The sequence below is a fragment of the Hyposmocoma kahamanoa genome, unplaced genomic scaffold (assembly GCF_003589595.1).
Source record: "Hyposmocoma kahamanoa isolate Upper Pololo Valley unplaced genomic scaffold, ASM358959v1 78, whole genome shotgun sequence".
In the NCBI taxonomy this organism is placed as follows: Eukaryota; Metazoa; Arthropoda; class Insecta; order Lepidoptera; family Cosmopterigidae; genus Hyposmocoma; species Hyposmocoma kahamanoa.
Genome location: NW_020653945.1, coordinates 8,793,651 through 8,810,080, shown reverse-complemented (window position 1 = coordinate 8,810,080; position 16,430 = coordinate 8,793,651). Strand labels below are relative to the sequence as shown.

At 34.0% G+C, this 16,430-nt stretch overlaps 2 protein-coding genes across 2 annotated transcripts; one reads left to right on the top strand and one right to left on the bottom strand.

The window, feature by feature from the left end:
• Nucleotides 1-1,007: 1,007 nt before the first annotated feature.
• LOC113233308 lies at nt 1,008-9,165 on the bottom strand. Its single transcript, XM_026468395.1, has 6 exons — nt 8,942-9,165; nt 7,348-8,848; nt 6,789-6,954; nt 3,128-3,390; nt 2,845-3,028; nt 1,008-2,640 (listed from the first exon to the last, which is right to left on the bottom strand). The coding sequence occupies exons 1-6, from the start codon at nt 9,005-9,007 to the stop codon at nt 1,008-1,010; spliced, it is 3,813 nt and encodes a 1,270-aa protein (XP_026324180.1). The 5' UTR covers nt 9,008-9,165.
• A 1,309-nt stretch (nt 9,166-10,474) lies between these two features.
• Nucleotides 10,475-16,037, top strand: LOC113232900 (NEDD8-conjugating enzyme Ubc12). The gene is made up of 4 exons (XM_026467795.1): nt 10,475-10,598; nt 10,788-10,921; nt 11,921-12,088; nt 15,820-16,037. The coding sequence occupies exons 1-4, from the start codon at nt 10,490-10,492 to the stop codon at nt 15,958-15,960; spliced, it is 552 nt and encodes a 183-aa protein (XP_026323580.1). The 5' UTR covers nt 10,475-10,489; the 3' UTR covers nt 15,961-16,037.
• Nucleotides 16,038-16,430: the final 393 nt, after the last annotated feature.

The following is a 16,430-nucleotide window of genomic DNA, read 5'->3' as shown; positions in this document are numbered from 1 at the left end:
GCAGTCGTGTCATCTCGTGCTTTATGTCGCTCTCAATGTTTCAATGAACCATTACTTATAAAAATAACGGAATAAACTTATATTACACACTTGTAGAAACGCTGCAGTGGCGCCACAGTGACGCTGCAGCCGCGCCATTACTAATTCCATCATACAATATTTAGAAGTGCAGCTGCAGCGCCACAGTCTTGCCACTTTTATAAACTAGAAGCACTAGCACGACAAAGGTGCAACTTGCGCGAGAGCGGCATAAAACGCGAGATCTCTGCGAGAATAGCAGTATCTCGCGCTTTATGTCACTCTCGCGTTAGTCGCGCCCTGTCGTGCTGCCTTACAGATATCGTATGAAAATTGGTAGAGGCCCGGCTGTCGCGCCACAGACGCGCCACTGCGCCACTTCTACAAGCGTTTTTACTCACTTTAAACGTTGAAAATATACAGAAAACTTAAAGAAACGTAGCGTACTAGGGATTGTAACGTAGTTAAATAATGTTAGTTTTAACCAATAACATGTCATTTCACATACCATCACGCCTATTTTTGTCTCAAATTAACATTTCAATATTTGAGTAACTTTGGAGGTGGCAGTTGTTTAACTTCATATACAGAAATAACCAATACAATAGATATTCTAATTATATATTGTTTTCTTTCAAATATTCAAATTGTGATATAAATATGCGTGCTCGATTTTATAAAATAACAATAAACATTTAGACCAGCTATTAATTAGAAATCATGTACGAATGTCGTTATCAATTTATACACGTTATTAAACTTATACGAGTCCATTACAATCGGACGTCAAACTATTTTCTCGGATCTAAATACACTGTATTTGTTTTTACAAACAACTTTTTAACTTTACGATCAACTGTGACCAGTGAAAAGCCCGAAACGGTGATTGTTTGAATAAACAACTACACACGATTTAGATCCGGAAAAATAGTTTTTTCTCCAATGTACAGCAACCGCGAATATTTAATAATTCGATATTTACACATAAATTATTTATTATTACTTAAATCTGAATTAAGTTCTTCTAATAAAGCATCTAAGCTATCTTCAGTTCTCTCAATATTAGAAACTTTGGCGTCGTCTTTTTTTAACACTGAATCTGACGCAGCAATATTACTAGGAATGTTAGATTTCCCTACTTTAGTTGTGTCTTCCAAAACTACGTCATTATGTACAATTTCCATAGATTCAGCCATGACAGGTTCTGTATCGTCCATTTCTATTTCTTCTTTATTGGATGGGACAACTGCTGCTAATTCCGAATTTTTAACATCCTTCATATTATTGACTATATTGTCTTCTGCCTCCAGCATTTCAATATCTGCTTGAACATCATAATTAGAAGATTGTCTCACATTGACCTTATCAAGGCTGTCGGGATCTGATATTATTTCAGTGACAACATTAATCTTAGCTTCTTCTGGATTATACTCTTTCTGAATAATTTCATTTTCATCTTCTACAAGTTGATCAGTACTCTTAACAGATGTTACAGATTCTTCGCTATTCTTGTCAAAAGACGAAAATATATCTATAGTGTCACCTATTGCATCACCATCACGTTTGCCTTGCTTTTCCAATACATCTTCGCCACAACTACTGACAGTACTGTTATCTTCTTGAGGTAATTGTTCTGTATTATTATTTTCATTTGTCTCATTACACTGACTTTCCAGGTCATCTGCATTTTTAAGTGCGACGTCTTGTACAACGGTATCACCTACGGATAAATTATCATCCTGCAAATTCATACTGCTTTCTTCCTTTCCTAAATCATTATCGTCCTTATCAGCAAGTTCATCTTCAGATGAAGCCAAGAGAATATTTCCAATAGAGTCATTGTACTCGTCATTACTAGTTTGTGGGACATAATTTCGTGCTTGATCATCGGAAACTACGTTTAAGTCACCTAATTCAATCGAAGTGGTTATTGTTGGCAATATATCCTCTTCTACATTATTATTATCTATAGGCAATATTTCTTTAACGTAATTATCATCTACGTCTTTGTTAATTTCTGACTCAGAATAACTCGAGTTTTCAATGCTTATCACGTCAGTCGCATTCTTCTTTGTGTTGTCACCCGATGTCAATGAATCGGAAATATCTATTGGAGTATCTGTATCAGTGGACTCTATGGTGGAAGTATTCATTTCGTTTTCCGAATGTAATTTTTGTAAAAGATTTAACTCATCCACTTCCGATGCTACTTTGCTACTATCGTCGCTTATTGTATGCACTCCTTCTATTAGTTTAGATTGTTCATTATTCATTTCAATCTCATCGTCATTAGCCGCGGCGTCAAATTTCTCATTTTCTTTCAATTTTCCATCTACAGAGGTTTCCTTTGCAGTCTCTTTAATTTGGCTTTCATTTCCATGAACAAATTCCTTAATGTGTCTTTGTTTTTCACCAGTCTCCTTTGATTCGTTCTCCTTTTCTTCCGCCTTTTTCTTTTTAATCTGTAGTAGTTGTTTAATTTTTTCTTTTCTTTTCTCTTTATCTTGTAAACTCTCTTCATTCGTTTCCTCTTCTTCTTCGTCGTCTACAGGAGATTCTTCGGCTTCCTTGTCACCAATCTCTTCCGCTTCTAATTTCAACTGGCTTTGTCTGTCAGCAAACCTGTAAACGGGTAAGGTATTAAATCAATTTAAGGACGCCAGAAAGTTTTTAACTAACGCATTGCAGTTTTGAATTCTTTGTTTCAGTCAATACAATTTCGAGCTTAAGGAATTAAACGTGCCACACATCTAAATGTGAAAAGACAAGGTCCTCTTTAGGCGACTGCGCCGGGAAAATAAGTAAAAGAAATCAACTAGTACTTACTTGTTAAAAACTTCAGTCTCTTTTTTGGTTGCTACTTGTTTATTTTCTGCTAACTTCTTCTGTAGTTCAGCATTCTGTTCCGCGGGATCTAAGTCCACAGATATTCTAGAAACTGCTAATCGCCATTCATTTTCCTGTCTACGTCTTTGTAATTTTTTCCCGCATCTAGTGAATAAATCACGAGCTAAAACAAATAATAAATAATCAGATATTAATATTCAGGATCAGGACCATAATTACGTATATGCATCTCATGGAACAATAGTACCAATGAAAAAATTACCTTCTTCCATAATATCAGCTTCATTCCATCCTAATTTATCTTCCTCATTTGCTTCTCTTACGCAGCGAAGAACATCATGGAAATCTGGGAATGGCAGAGGTGTTCCTATTGGAACTTTTCTATTGACCCACTTTTCCAACCGCTTTGCTGGTCCTGTGGGCTGACCTGGACGCGCTTCGATCACAACTCGAGGTTCCGAAGGCAGCTTTGTGTTGGTCAGCTGGCAAAACTTAGCATGCACTCGGATCATCCTTTCCTTGTACCTAAAATACAGTATTTTTCTAAACTACTTAAAAGTTAACGGCTTTATTGTTTTTAAATTGTTTTAAGATATAGGTCAGTTGTTCGTGCGTTGCATCTTGCTACTTTATTTTTGGGAGTACATAAATCGAGAGCCTTCATGCCTCTCCGAAAAGCTTACATTTTCGACTTCATTTTGATTTACGCCTTATTAAGTTTATTGTTTATAGTACACAGGGCTATTTTTAAAATACTTACAACCACGCAGGACTATATTATTGACATCATAAACATCAACTTTTGTTCTATAACTTTTCACAAAACATTTATCAATAATCAACTTTAAGTTTTTCTTGTAAAATCTGAAACTATTATTATCTTTATTTGATACGAAATAATAATAATAATACGCCGGTCGCGGCGGCGAGTAGCGGCAGGGAGTACCGATTCCCGCGCGTCAATTGGAATTAAATTTATTTACCGATTATTAATACGAAATGATCTTTTACAGTACTAAGTGCAGCTAAATAAAAACAAAGTACTAACTAGCACATTTCTTCATATTGATGAATTGTATTTTTGTTTTCACTTGATAAAAGTTTAAGTTTACATTAACCAGGCCTAGGGTTGGCTACATTTGGAAATAAAATAAGAATAATTCGTATGTAATACGTATGTAATTTGACTAAAATCGCTGGATCTAGGCAGGAATTGCCCGTGATCTCGTAATCAGTGTTACAATCTGTGTAACTTTGTAACATTGTTTACACGCTTAGTTACGTTAGGGAACCATCTTACATATTCAAGGCAAGTTTCGGACGCAAGGTGTGATGATAATTCATCACACTTTGCAACTATTCGCAACATTTCCGTGTGTAGTATCGATACAAGCACTTGCTACGCGCGGGCGCAGAAACGACTGATCGTGACGTACATTAGGTGAACCACCCTCATCCCCGCTATTCACTTACGCTAGGCTTGATTTTGGTAATACCATTGACCTTGAAGGTCAATGGCTAACACAGAGTAACCGTTGGTAAGAGATACCGATTAAAATTTATTATTAATCTAAAATTATTAAATTTATTATTTTTGTATGAAATTAAAAACTGATGAATTATTAAAAGTCATGGAACAAAAGTTGTTATTTATGACGTTGGTAATAATGGTCTGGGAGGTTGTATTTAAAAATAACTCTGTGTATGTACACAGGGCGTAAATCTGAGACGGGGCAGCAAGGCCAGCCACCTTAATCGTTGTAGTTAAAGGAAAACGGTTCTAGAAGACTATCCATGAATTTTGACGATATTTTGATTGGCATTTACAGATTTTCAAAAAATGGTACAGTCAGCAAGATAAAAGGCAATTTATACAAAACTTTTTTTTATGCTATTGGATCCAGTCTCTGGTAAGGATAATAGTCTCTATGGGACCAACTAAGGTAAGAGTACTCGAAATGTCAGAAATCGCAAAAAACTTTTTACCATGCATTTTGTAGAGACATATTTAGTAATCAGTTTAATCTAGGTAGTTAAGAAAACTAACAAATTAGTCTACAAATAAGTATTAAGTAAAAACAAATTATAATCATAACATTATTTTTTTAATTTCGAACAGCTTTGTTTTATTAATAGAGAATTGTCACTTTTTATACGATTTTTAATCAAAATGTTCTCAAATGTGGAAACAAATTAATTGGAGTAAAATTGCAGCCGCTACTTGCTCTTTGCGGAAGAGAGCGAATCGATCATAGATTTTTTATGTTATTTTGCTTTTCGTTATTGTTTTTAGTTTGAAATACATAATACGTATACAATTTGTTAATTTCCTTAACTACCTAGAATAACTGAAGACTAGATATGACTAGACTTTTTACCATACAAAATGTATGGTAAAAAGTTTTTTTGCGATTTCTGACATTTCGAGTACTTTTACCTCACAGTTGGTCCCATAGAGACTAATGATCCTTACCAGAACCGGATCGAAAAGCATAAAAAAAGTTTTGTACAAATTGCCTTTTATCTTGCTGACTGTACCATTTTTTTTTAATCTGTGAATGCCAATCAAAATATCTTCAAAATTCATGGATAGTCTTCTCGAACCGTTTTCCTGTAACTACAACGATTAAGGTAGATGGCCTTGCTGCCCCGTCTCAAATTTACACCCTGTATTCTGCCGCCAACGAACGCTTTTAAAGCGGTCTTATATGAAAATGGCGAAAAAGCTTCTGGCCCCAAATTGTGATAAAGGACTCCTGAAAGACCTTCGCATGACAAATTTCAGCCGGATAAAAAGTGCGTTTTTCTTCGGCCACCATTTTAAATTCACCATATTCATTGAAAAAAAAAACATAAATAACTAAATTCGAAAAAAAGTAAAAGGAATTTTGTGAAAAAATTTTTAAAAATCAAAAAACAAAATAAAAACGGAGATGACCAAAAAATAAACTTAATTATTTTTACTTGGCATTGGATCGATATCATGGTTTTTGCAGGCCGTTTATCATTCTTTTATCTTTTCCACATTCAGGTCATCTCGTATTATTCCCTTTGCTTTAGAACCTATCCGTGTACAATGGTATAAATTCTTTTCTCCACCATACCGGGAAGTACGCATTCTATTTCTATCAGTGAGTCGCAACTTGTATCTTTGTATAAAGCTACAAGAAATAGAACTCATACTTCCCGAGCACTAGACAAACAAAGCATTGAGGTGAGAGATAAATAATAAATAGCCAATTCTCAAGTACTGAAGTACATATCTATATATAAAACAATATGACATTTGAATAAAAACCTGTGTGTCATAGAGAAATAGAAAATAATGAATCAACAGACACACACACACACACAGATGTAATAAACAGACTAACAAATGCAAATATACTGTTTGAGCAAATAAAAATGAAACATAAACAGATTAAAAATCTCACCAACCTTTGCAATAACACATTACAGTCTTTCACAAGTGTCTTGTCTACATCTTTTTTCGAAGGACCATCTTCATCGCTAAAGTTAAACAAAATGTGTTATTGACATTGGTTTTATGTTACATAGCTCTATAATATGTACGGCCATAAATTAAATCTAGAAAAAGCGACGACAATGACTATTCATACATTGATTAGTGGACTATTATGGCAATAACAACCAAACCGTTTTCAAACTACCTACCTATATTGTCACTGAATTTTAATAAAAAATGAAAACTTTTTCAGCAATGCTTTTTTATCTAATGCTTACTTACATACAAAGTGCCACAAGACAGCTATGACCAGGGATAGCTGTACTATAGTAAAAAACTACCTTTCACACACAGTCACTTCAGCCAGCTGGTCACACAGTCAGCACCAACTTTCAATATTAGTTGCAAACAAGATCCAATATTGTCTAAGATTACATACAGATAATACAACTCTTACCTTTCTGTGAGCAAATAGACTGAATCTTCCTCATCATCAAAGTCAACTTCTTGCTCTTCGAGCTTCTGAATGGCTCTGTGCAATTTCTTGATTGTTTTCTCAAGTTTTCGAATTTGCCTCTGCCGCTTGGCATCAAACTCCCCATCCTCTGGAAACTGGAACTTTTCTGATGGTATAAAAGATAAAATACAAAATTAGTGATATTAATACAGGTAGAAAATTTTTTAATTAATTCATTATTTAAAATTTCTAGTCTTGATATAATAATGACTTGACAAATTGATGGACAGGTAAGACTTATGCCCTAAATTAAGTAATAATAATATGTATAATATTTTTCCATTATGGTGATAAAGTCTCAGTCTTCACCTGAATAATGAATTAAAATCTTGGTAGATCATTAATCTATCAATATTTAAATTACAAATACCTTTATTGTTCCTTTCTAGTACAAATAAGAAAAGCCTTTATTGATTTCTATTCATATCAATCCATTACAAATAAGTTATGGACATACAAACTGTAAGCCCTTTACTCTAAATAGAAGTTTAAATAGTACCTGCACTTGTAGCTTCTTTTGTAGACAGTTGTCCTTTGGCCATTTTTCTTTGTAAGTTCAGTTCATCTACAATATCTTTAATGTACAAATACATTTTCTCTGGACTAGCTTGCATAGAGATTATTTTGCTTGACACCATGTCAATGAAGTCCTCTGAAGAAGTGTATACTTGAGGAGCTTGCTTGTAGTAGGCCTTTATTTTTTTCTCAACAATTTTTTTCATGTCATCAGAGTTTTCTAATTTAAAACAGAGATCTATAAACTTCTGGTATATGGGATGGAACTCTCCGTCTTCCAAAGTCTGGGCTAAAGACTCCACATGCTTCAAAGTTATTTCAGGTCTCTTGCTTTCATCTTTCTTTGGTGTAGAATCCTGCTGCTCCTGTATAGGTTTTGCAGGTGATTCAAATATTTCCACAATAGTATCATTTATGCCACAGTTTACTGTTTTGACGTTGCTTGCATTGAGCTTAGGATAATCGATTGGCTCTATTTCTATCTCAATAGTTGCAATGTCAGATGTGGCTCCAGTTTCCTTCGGGTAATTCAACTTTTTCTTACTTCGTGGAGTCTTTTGATTATCACCCTCAGTTCTTTCACCATCGCTGCCTAAGGGATCTTTATCAGCCACAGTTTTAATGGGACTGTCATCAATAGTAATAGCCAGTTCAGCACCAACTTCATGGGTTCTTTTATTCTGCATTACCTTAATTGGGCTATCTTCTATAGTTATCTCAATCATCTTGGATGAACATTCTGGTTCAGCATTGTTTTTATTCTCTAATGAATTTTCAGGTTCATTGGAATCATTAGCCTCATTTTGCTCTTCTGGTCTCAAATACCACTGCGGACTTGAAGTGGAAGCTTGGGTAAGATCATCATCATCTAATTCTACTGTTTCTAATGTAGCTGAAGCACTATTTATATTTTGCTTTTGTTTCTTTCTGACGAACATGGGTTTGCTTGGCATTGGACGCTTACAGCTCACTGTCTTGACTATCGTGATATCAGGAGGCAACTTATTCAATGTTCTCGGGTCATGAACTTTAATAGGACACTTTAAATTATTTGGATTTGCTGAAATTGGAACCTTGTTGATCTTTAACTGAGAGTTATTGAATTTATTCATTATAGTCGTAGGAGAATTCACCATTATCCTGCTCCCAGGTGCCTTGTGTTTAGGAACAATAGGCATTGCCGATTGTAATGGATTCCTCACAAGCTTTCCAGATGACATTGGCAGTATTACTGGTCCTGTTAGTCTCTGTATTGGTCTGCCATTTACTTTGATAGGTGATGTAGTTCTTGGCTTACCTAGTGTGGGTACAATTTTGACTTTACTCATAGTCAATGAAGTTGCTTTACTTAATGCTGTTACCTTAGATTGCGTACTTTTATCTCCCGATCTACCGGGAGTAACTTTCCCCTTTGTGGGCTTAATCGTTAACTCAGGAAACTTGGATGGTATGTGCACCATGGCGTTAGTTGGAATGTTTTTTACCTGCAAACAAATGAAAAATTGTTCATTGGGACAATTCAGTTGCTGTTTTTGATGCATAACTCAAGATCATTATCGTGCAACGAGACAACAAACCTTTTTCGGTGCCGGTTCAGTCTCATCATCCGATGATCCCAACTCTATTACATCCTCCGTGGCCATGGTAAGTCAATGAAATTGAAATCTCAAAATAAAGAAATTTAGAAAATTTTATGGAATTATGCGCATAATAGTCACAGTATATGTATTATTTGACTTTAATATTTCATTGCAAATACAGTGCAGTTTCTAAGAACAGTATTTTCACCATAAAACGCTGCGGACGTTTAGCATTTTTTACCACAAACTTCACATTATAGAGATGAGACATACCAATTATTATTCGTTCAATAATCGATTTTCGATATCAATCTTTCAACATATCTATAAATCTTTTATCGTAAAACGGAATGTTTGTATGTATGTATGTATGTATGTACAAAACACTTTTAAAACACTGGATAAAATATACACACACATACACTATTAAACGTTATTTAGTACTTTTTATTATATAAATCGAAGAAAAAACCAACTACTTGATAGTTAAATGCGATAAGTTTAGAATAAAGTCGGATTGTCCCGAATTTGTTGTTATAAACATTATTGCATTTAACTATCAAGTAAGTTAAGATATACTTACATGCAAATTGCTGTTGCCTATTGCCGATAATGACTTCATGAAATAAAATGGTGATAAACAAAAATGTCTAAATTAAATGAACCATCAACTATTATGGATACTAGTAACACTGCAAAGATATCTTACGGTACCTCCGTAAATCTTTTTTTGAATACGTGCATCGGAGTACATCAGAAAAATCGATATTAAATGTTACAATAATTGTCTATTTTACTTATAATTATCACTCGATCGATATCGAAATAATATTTCAAAAGTTCAAACCTGATCGACTCGCTAAAAAATAAAAAAAATAAGGTGATTACATATAGTAAAAAATATCGATTTTAGTTTTCCAACATAGCGATCTTTCGTTTTAAAAATCGATCTTTTAATTCAAGAAAGATTAATCTTTTATCTAAAACAAAAATCGATCGGAGACAGCCATTTTGAATAGGCATTGTGATATATTCAAATTTTCAATTTAATGCATTGGCAGCATAAGCACTTATGACTATTCAAAGATAAATAAAATCCAACAGAAAATATAACAAAATTAATTATTTACGGATAATTTGATCGAAAGTAATCATAATCGACATTACAAAGATTATTTAAATATGAAATTACAACACTAAGTAGATGTTGCAATATAAAATAATCTACTTAGAATGTTGCAGTTTTCGGCTGTATATGATTTCATTTCTATTGATATCTTTAATTTAATCGCTATATACATATATCATATAACCACGTGACTTGAGAAATAATATTAATTTTTAATTTTTGTCACATTTTCTCATACAAATTTTACATAAATTCTTGTTAAGCAAATAATTATTATAACGTATATTTTTAAAATCAGGAATGGGTCACACAGTCTCGACAACTATGAATTAAAAAAACAGCTGTCAAAATAAATTGTAATTTTCTTCATATAAAAATCATAGTTAATTCATATTTCTATCGATTAGATTAGGACAATGATAAAACTATTTTCTTTAAAACAACAAAAGAAAGATGAAGAAGGTACGCCGAGAGCTGGGGGATCACAAAAGAAAGCGTCAGCGGCGCAATTGCGGATTACAAAAGGTACGTGTAAAAGCGATGTTCGTCATTTCTCTTTTCAAAATACTTATCACCGTGTTGGTAAATGTCTAAATAACTGTAAAATCATCGATGTTGCTATCGGTGCTTATCCCTTTTTTTTAATTACACTGTTCTGGTCTAGGTCCCTTACGTTATGCCGAATAGCTTCATTTATATTTTTTTAAATTCCAGATTTGAATGAACTGAACCTGCCAAAAACTTGCAGTACAGAATTCCCAGACCCTGACGATCTTCTTAATTTCAAATTAATCATATGTCCTGATGAAGGTTTCTATAGAGGAGGGAGATTTGTATTTAGTTTTAAGGTAAACATATCAAGTATCACTTAACTCAAACCTGAAATACCTATCTATAGCCTTCTTTACCTTATGAAGAGAGTACAGAATGTTGAAGACTATCTGGCAATTAACACATAGTGGCTTTGATACTTGTGTACATACATGGCTGTGTTATAAATTGGAAATAATGTATAACTTGGTACACATGGTATTTTCATACACAAATATCAGTGTTATACCTGTATAGAAACTTTCTGTTTCTTTATGTGATATAAGGTGACCACACAAGTAATTTAAATGCTATATAATGGATTATTGTTGTTATTTATCATAACATATAAATACATTCATTTGTGACTAGTTCAAATACATCTGAGGATCAATATCTGTACCAATCCACATATTATTGTTCTTATATTCTGTTTTGATAACTTGTGACTATTTCAACTTCAACCTGTCATAATGTTAGCAATCACCTCTTTATTTAGTTTAACCCTAAAATGTTTTTGTTTTCTTCTTTGTACCTATAACATCATATCCTGGATGTGTACTTATTCAATATTGGTGGTTATTAGAGTTGGTGGTCTCAGAAAGCCACAATTGAATATTAACAAACATTACTGTAATCATGTAGGGGTAAGGGTAAGCACACAGCCTAGGACAAAAGAAGCCTAGGGCACACATTATAAAAACTGTTAAAAATGCCTACCAGTTATTTTGGAAGCCCAATCTCTTCTGGATCTACTCTAGAAAAAAATATTTACCATGGTCAATGAATATAACAACACTACCACCTATCTCCAGGTAGAGCTACCTGGAGACAGGTCAGCTCTGCTTTTTACAACAATCAGATGTGCATTTGGGGTGTACTTCTCTCACACAAAGAAGTCTAATTGGATAGAAGGAAACTCCACAATTTTTTTACCTTTTATTTTCGTCTCTATGTACATCATACTGTAAGCAGATGTTTCAACATATATATCATACCTGTCCTACTAGAATAAGTGAAACGTGTTAAACTTTCAGGTAGGACCAAACTATCCTCATGAGCCACCCAAGGTAAAATGTGAAACAGCTGTATACCATCCCAACATAGACCTGGAAGGCAATGTATGCTTGAACATACTCAGAGAAGACTGGAAACCAGTACTCACTGTCAACTCTATAGTGTATGGGCTACAGTATTTATTCTTGGTAAGTTCACTCATTAGGCTGGTGCTTTTTGTTGATATATAGGGGAATATAAAATATAAGTAGCGTGTTCAAATTGAGAGGCAGAGTCACCGCCCTGTTGGTAATAATTACTAAGTATATAAAATAATTCTTACTTATCAGTGTACAGGGGTCATTTTTGACATTCCCTCAAACAAAGAATCTCGTTTGCTTTCCATTCTCTAGTCCAATTATTGGACAGCAATTCAACCATTTTGTTGCTGGGTTGTTTGTATCTACTTGATAAGATTAGCTGTAATGTAAAACTATAGTACTGGGTCCACTAAAACGCAGTTAAGTCACAAGTGGTCTAATATCTGTTTTAAATTAATTGCATAAGACAAGGCTCAAAATTGTCTATTTAAAAACAGTTAAAAAGTTAACTGTTGTTGTTGTTGTTGTTATGTAACTGTAAAAGTTTGTTAACATGTCCGATATATCAGATATTGCTGTAATTATATATTTCTAAAATATCATCTATCAGTTGCAATATTTTAAAACTGGATTATGGTTTTTTATGACATCTGTGCGGGGCTATGTTGAGTGTGAGCGTTATTATTATTATTTAACAGACGTCCTACATCATACTCTTTCATGAGAAAGAGATATCTTGTATATCACACCCATGGGAGAATAATATAAATAAGTAAATAAAATAAGCTTCACCCATGGGAATTTAAATCTACAGGCAATGCAATTGAGACATTTTTTAGTTATAATATTCACATGAATTGGAAAAACAATTAGTGGAAACCTGAACAGTATCAGCATTATAATTATTGCAGATTATTGATTGTGCAACGTATTTGTTCATTTGACATTCTGTAGCTTAGGTGTGCCATAGTCCGCCACGCTGGCCCAATGCGGGTTGTGGACATCGCACGGTTTCCGAGAGTTGTGAACCTATTTCGACGTGCAGGTTTCACCACAATATTTTCCTTTACCGAGAAGCTCATGATAAATTCCAAAATTAATTTCGGACATACTCGTAAATTCCGGGAAACTCAAATCAAATCTCTACCTCTGCTTGAAAGACAGTAGGTCAACCATTAACTACTATAGATTTTTAGTATTAGTTATGTCATTAAGACGCTGACAAGCGTCAATGACCTTGCGTTGATGACCTTGAGCGATAACGCGCATACTATAATTTCTTCAATAAGGTGGCGCCATACGCCCCGATGCGGTAAGAGTGTGGTAGTTGGACCTTCCGCTTAATATAGCATAATATTGATTGCCGCTAACAGATGGCGTTGTACTTAAAATACACACATGCTATCAAACCAAAAAATATCAAAGCATATAAGAACTGGACATGTTGTGCAAACAACAAACAACCCACACCTCGAGTGAAATTGAGTTATGTATTTAGGTAGGACACCAGACTTGTTCTTTACCCGCTCACAAAAGATCCTGGCAACATACCAAGCCAAAACGGAGAAAATAAAAGTCGTTCAGGGTACCAACCCTAAATAAGTAACTTTTTAATAGCTAAAAAGAACCTTGCTGCTTAACTTCATATAATGTCTTTTTTTAAATATGCTAAACGGATCCATGTCACATGTACTGAAGTACTGTAGATCTTTGGCGTTTTCATTACGAAAACTAGAACATGGTTCTCGTTAACTAAATAAAAAGATACATAATGTTTTCTATTTATTGCTATATAATATAATAGTTTCCCTATATCGTTCTCACTGCTACAGTATATCGTTTGTCGCAAATAGAGATGCGCTGAGTACAAGTTTTACTGACTAACCGAGTACCGAATATTACTCGGTTTAACATTTGCCGAGCCGAGTACTCGGCCGAGTTACTCGGTTCATTACGACCGGAACGCGATGATCCTAATAGCCCCCGTTGCTCTAGAATTAGGCCGATATATCAATGAAAGTTTATTGTCGCGAGAGCAGAGTCCTTTCCAATGGTGGGCAGAGCATAAAACAAAATATCCAAAACTGGCACAGTTAGCACGAGTGTTTTTATGTGCACCTACCTGCAAGCACTGTGTATAGCGAGCGGGTATTTGCAGAAGCGGGTAATGTGCCTGAACGCACAGAATGCCTTGTAAATATTCCCACATCATAACTTGCCTTTGTTAAATTTTAAATATTAATAATGTAAACTTTCGTTTTAAATTACTAAATTGCTAGAAATGATTACAATTGTCTACAATATCTAGTAATAAATCTCTTTTGGATATTTTAAATATATCGGTGATTTTACTTTATTATGTCTATAGCTGTGATGCTTTATTTTAACCGAGTACTCTTCTCATGAACCGAGTTATTCGGCCGAGTACACCGAGTACCGAGTAGCAAACGAGTACTCGGCGTATCTCTAGTCTCAAACAACTTACCTATTTATTTCTTCACACTGTTTTTACAAAAATCTAATTATGTCGAAAGTGACATTTTGTGGTTGGTTATAGTTTGCATAACTATGTCCAACTACATATCTCGTAAGTATCGTGCTCGACGGTAGACAGCCGATTACAATACAAAATAAATTAATTTGTCAAAACTATATCAAAACAGAGGTCTGGGCCACGTATCCCACAAACGCAAGCTACGCAGCAGAAGTTTTCAACGTTGCAATTTTACTAAATAATCAAGGACGCAAACAATAATTTCATTTTTGTTTTGAATACTTTGTGTTTTAGGTTCTAATCCAACCAAATATATTATATTTTTTTTATTCTCACCTAATGGCTAAATTTGATTATTTTTAAAATATTTTGTTTTGATTTCAACGAATTGGTGCATTATATTTGCTTATTTACGTATTTTTTTGTGTATGATATTTTTTCACACTGTTAAGTGCCTGTCCATAATTTGCAAGCAAATATTTTGCTCGTACTTTAGTAGGCGAAAGTTACTTTTTACTCCTAAATTTGTTACTTATCTTTTATTTAAAACAAATAAAGTGTCAGGATCAAGATATGTACCATTTAAATAACCACACCAAATTTGGTAGTAAGCAGGTTTGGTTTGCCCGAGAAAAATATGTCAAAAATAACCACCAGAGTCTCACTGTAATCCAGTTTTTGTACTACCTATGACAACAAGCAATATTCTAGGAATTTCAAGCTACACTTGAAGATAAGTGTTACAAGATATACCATTTTCAAAGTTCCACGTGCTATGTTATCGCCTAAAAAACTTACACAAAAACACCATATTTAAGAGCAATATTTTGGGCACCTCATCGCCTTAATGGACAATAAACACTAACGTTCACTTTGTGAAACTAGGTTAGATCTTTTCACACTTTATATACATTTAACGAATATTTTGTTGTGAAAGCATCTATAAAAACGTAAACTTTTGTATTGCAGATCTACAGGAAGTCGATATACCAATTTGTAATTGAAAACTGAATGGCAAACCGAAATTATTGCGTTTCACGTTAATAAGTATATTGACGTAAATTATTTTCTTTAGTTACCATAAAATGAAAATTACAGTAATATTCAGCAATTATCCTTAATATCGAAAACAGTAGTTTATGTTCACATATTTATTTGCATGGAACTAAATAATTACTGTTTTTTAAAGTGTACTAGCTATGCTACTAAGCATCTTACAGGAGTGAAACAATATTCTATAATCAGTTATACATGCAATCTTTCTAATTTTGTTTTACATTTTTTTAAATTTACATCACATGTCTTTAAAAGTTTTTGGTTATTAGATATTGTTTTTTTTTCACAGGAACCAAACCCAGAGGACCCACTGAATAAAGAAGCGGCAGACGAGCTCCAGAGTAACCGACGGCTCTTTGAACAACACGTCCAGAGAGCCATGCGGGGCGGCTACGTTGGCTCCTCCTACTTCGAGCGCTGCCTCAAGTGATCGCATACTACTCACTGTAAATTAACTACCAACCCTCTATACATAAATATAAATAAAACAATCTCACTTTTAAGAATTTGAATAAATTACATAGTAGTTTAATTTCACAAACAACTCTAAAATAATTTAAATCCCCATCAACAATGCAGAACATTATCTACACCATTTTGAATTACATAATGGTACATTAAAAGATAAATAGATGTATAAGTACGTCTTTGTATATTATATCATATAGATGGCGTAGGTATAGAGTTTATAATATAGTACATTTTTTTTGTCGAGAGGGCGCTGTAAGTTGCATAGAAAACAAACAGTACAGAACAGGCCTTGTTTTACTAGTGTAGTTAATAAAACGTCGTCTCTATAAAAGAAGAGTTAATTGAGTTCAAGCCGTGGTTGCGACACCAAAAGAGCCTGTCTGACGGGGGTCGGGGACTTGCATGCAACGGCGCGAAGTGAGCGGCGAG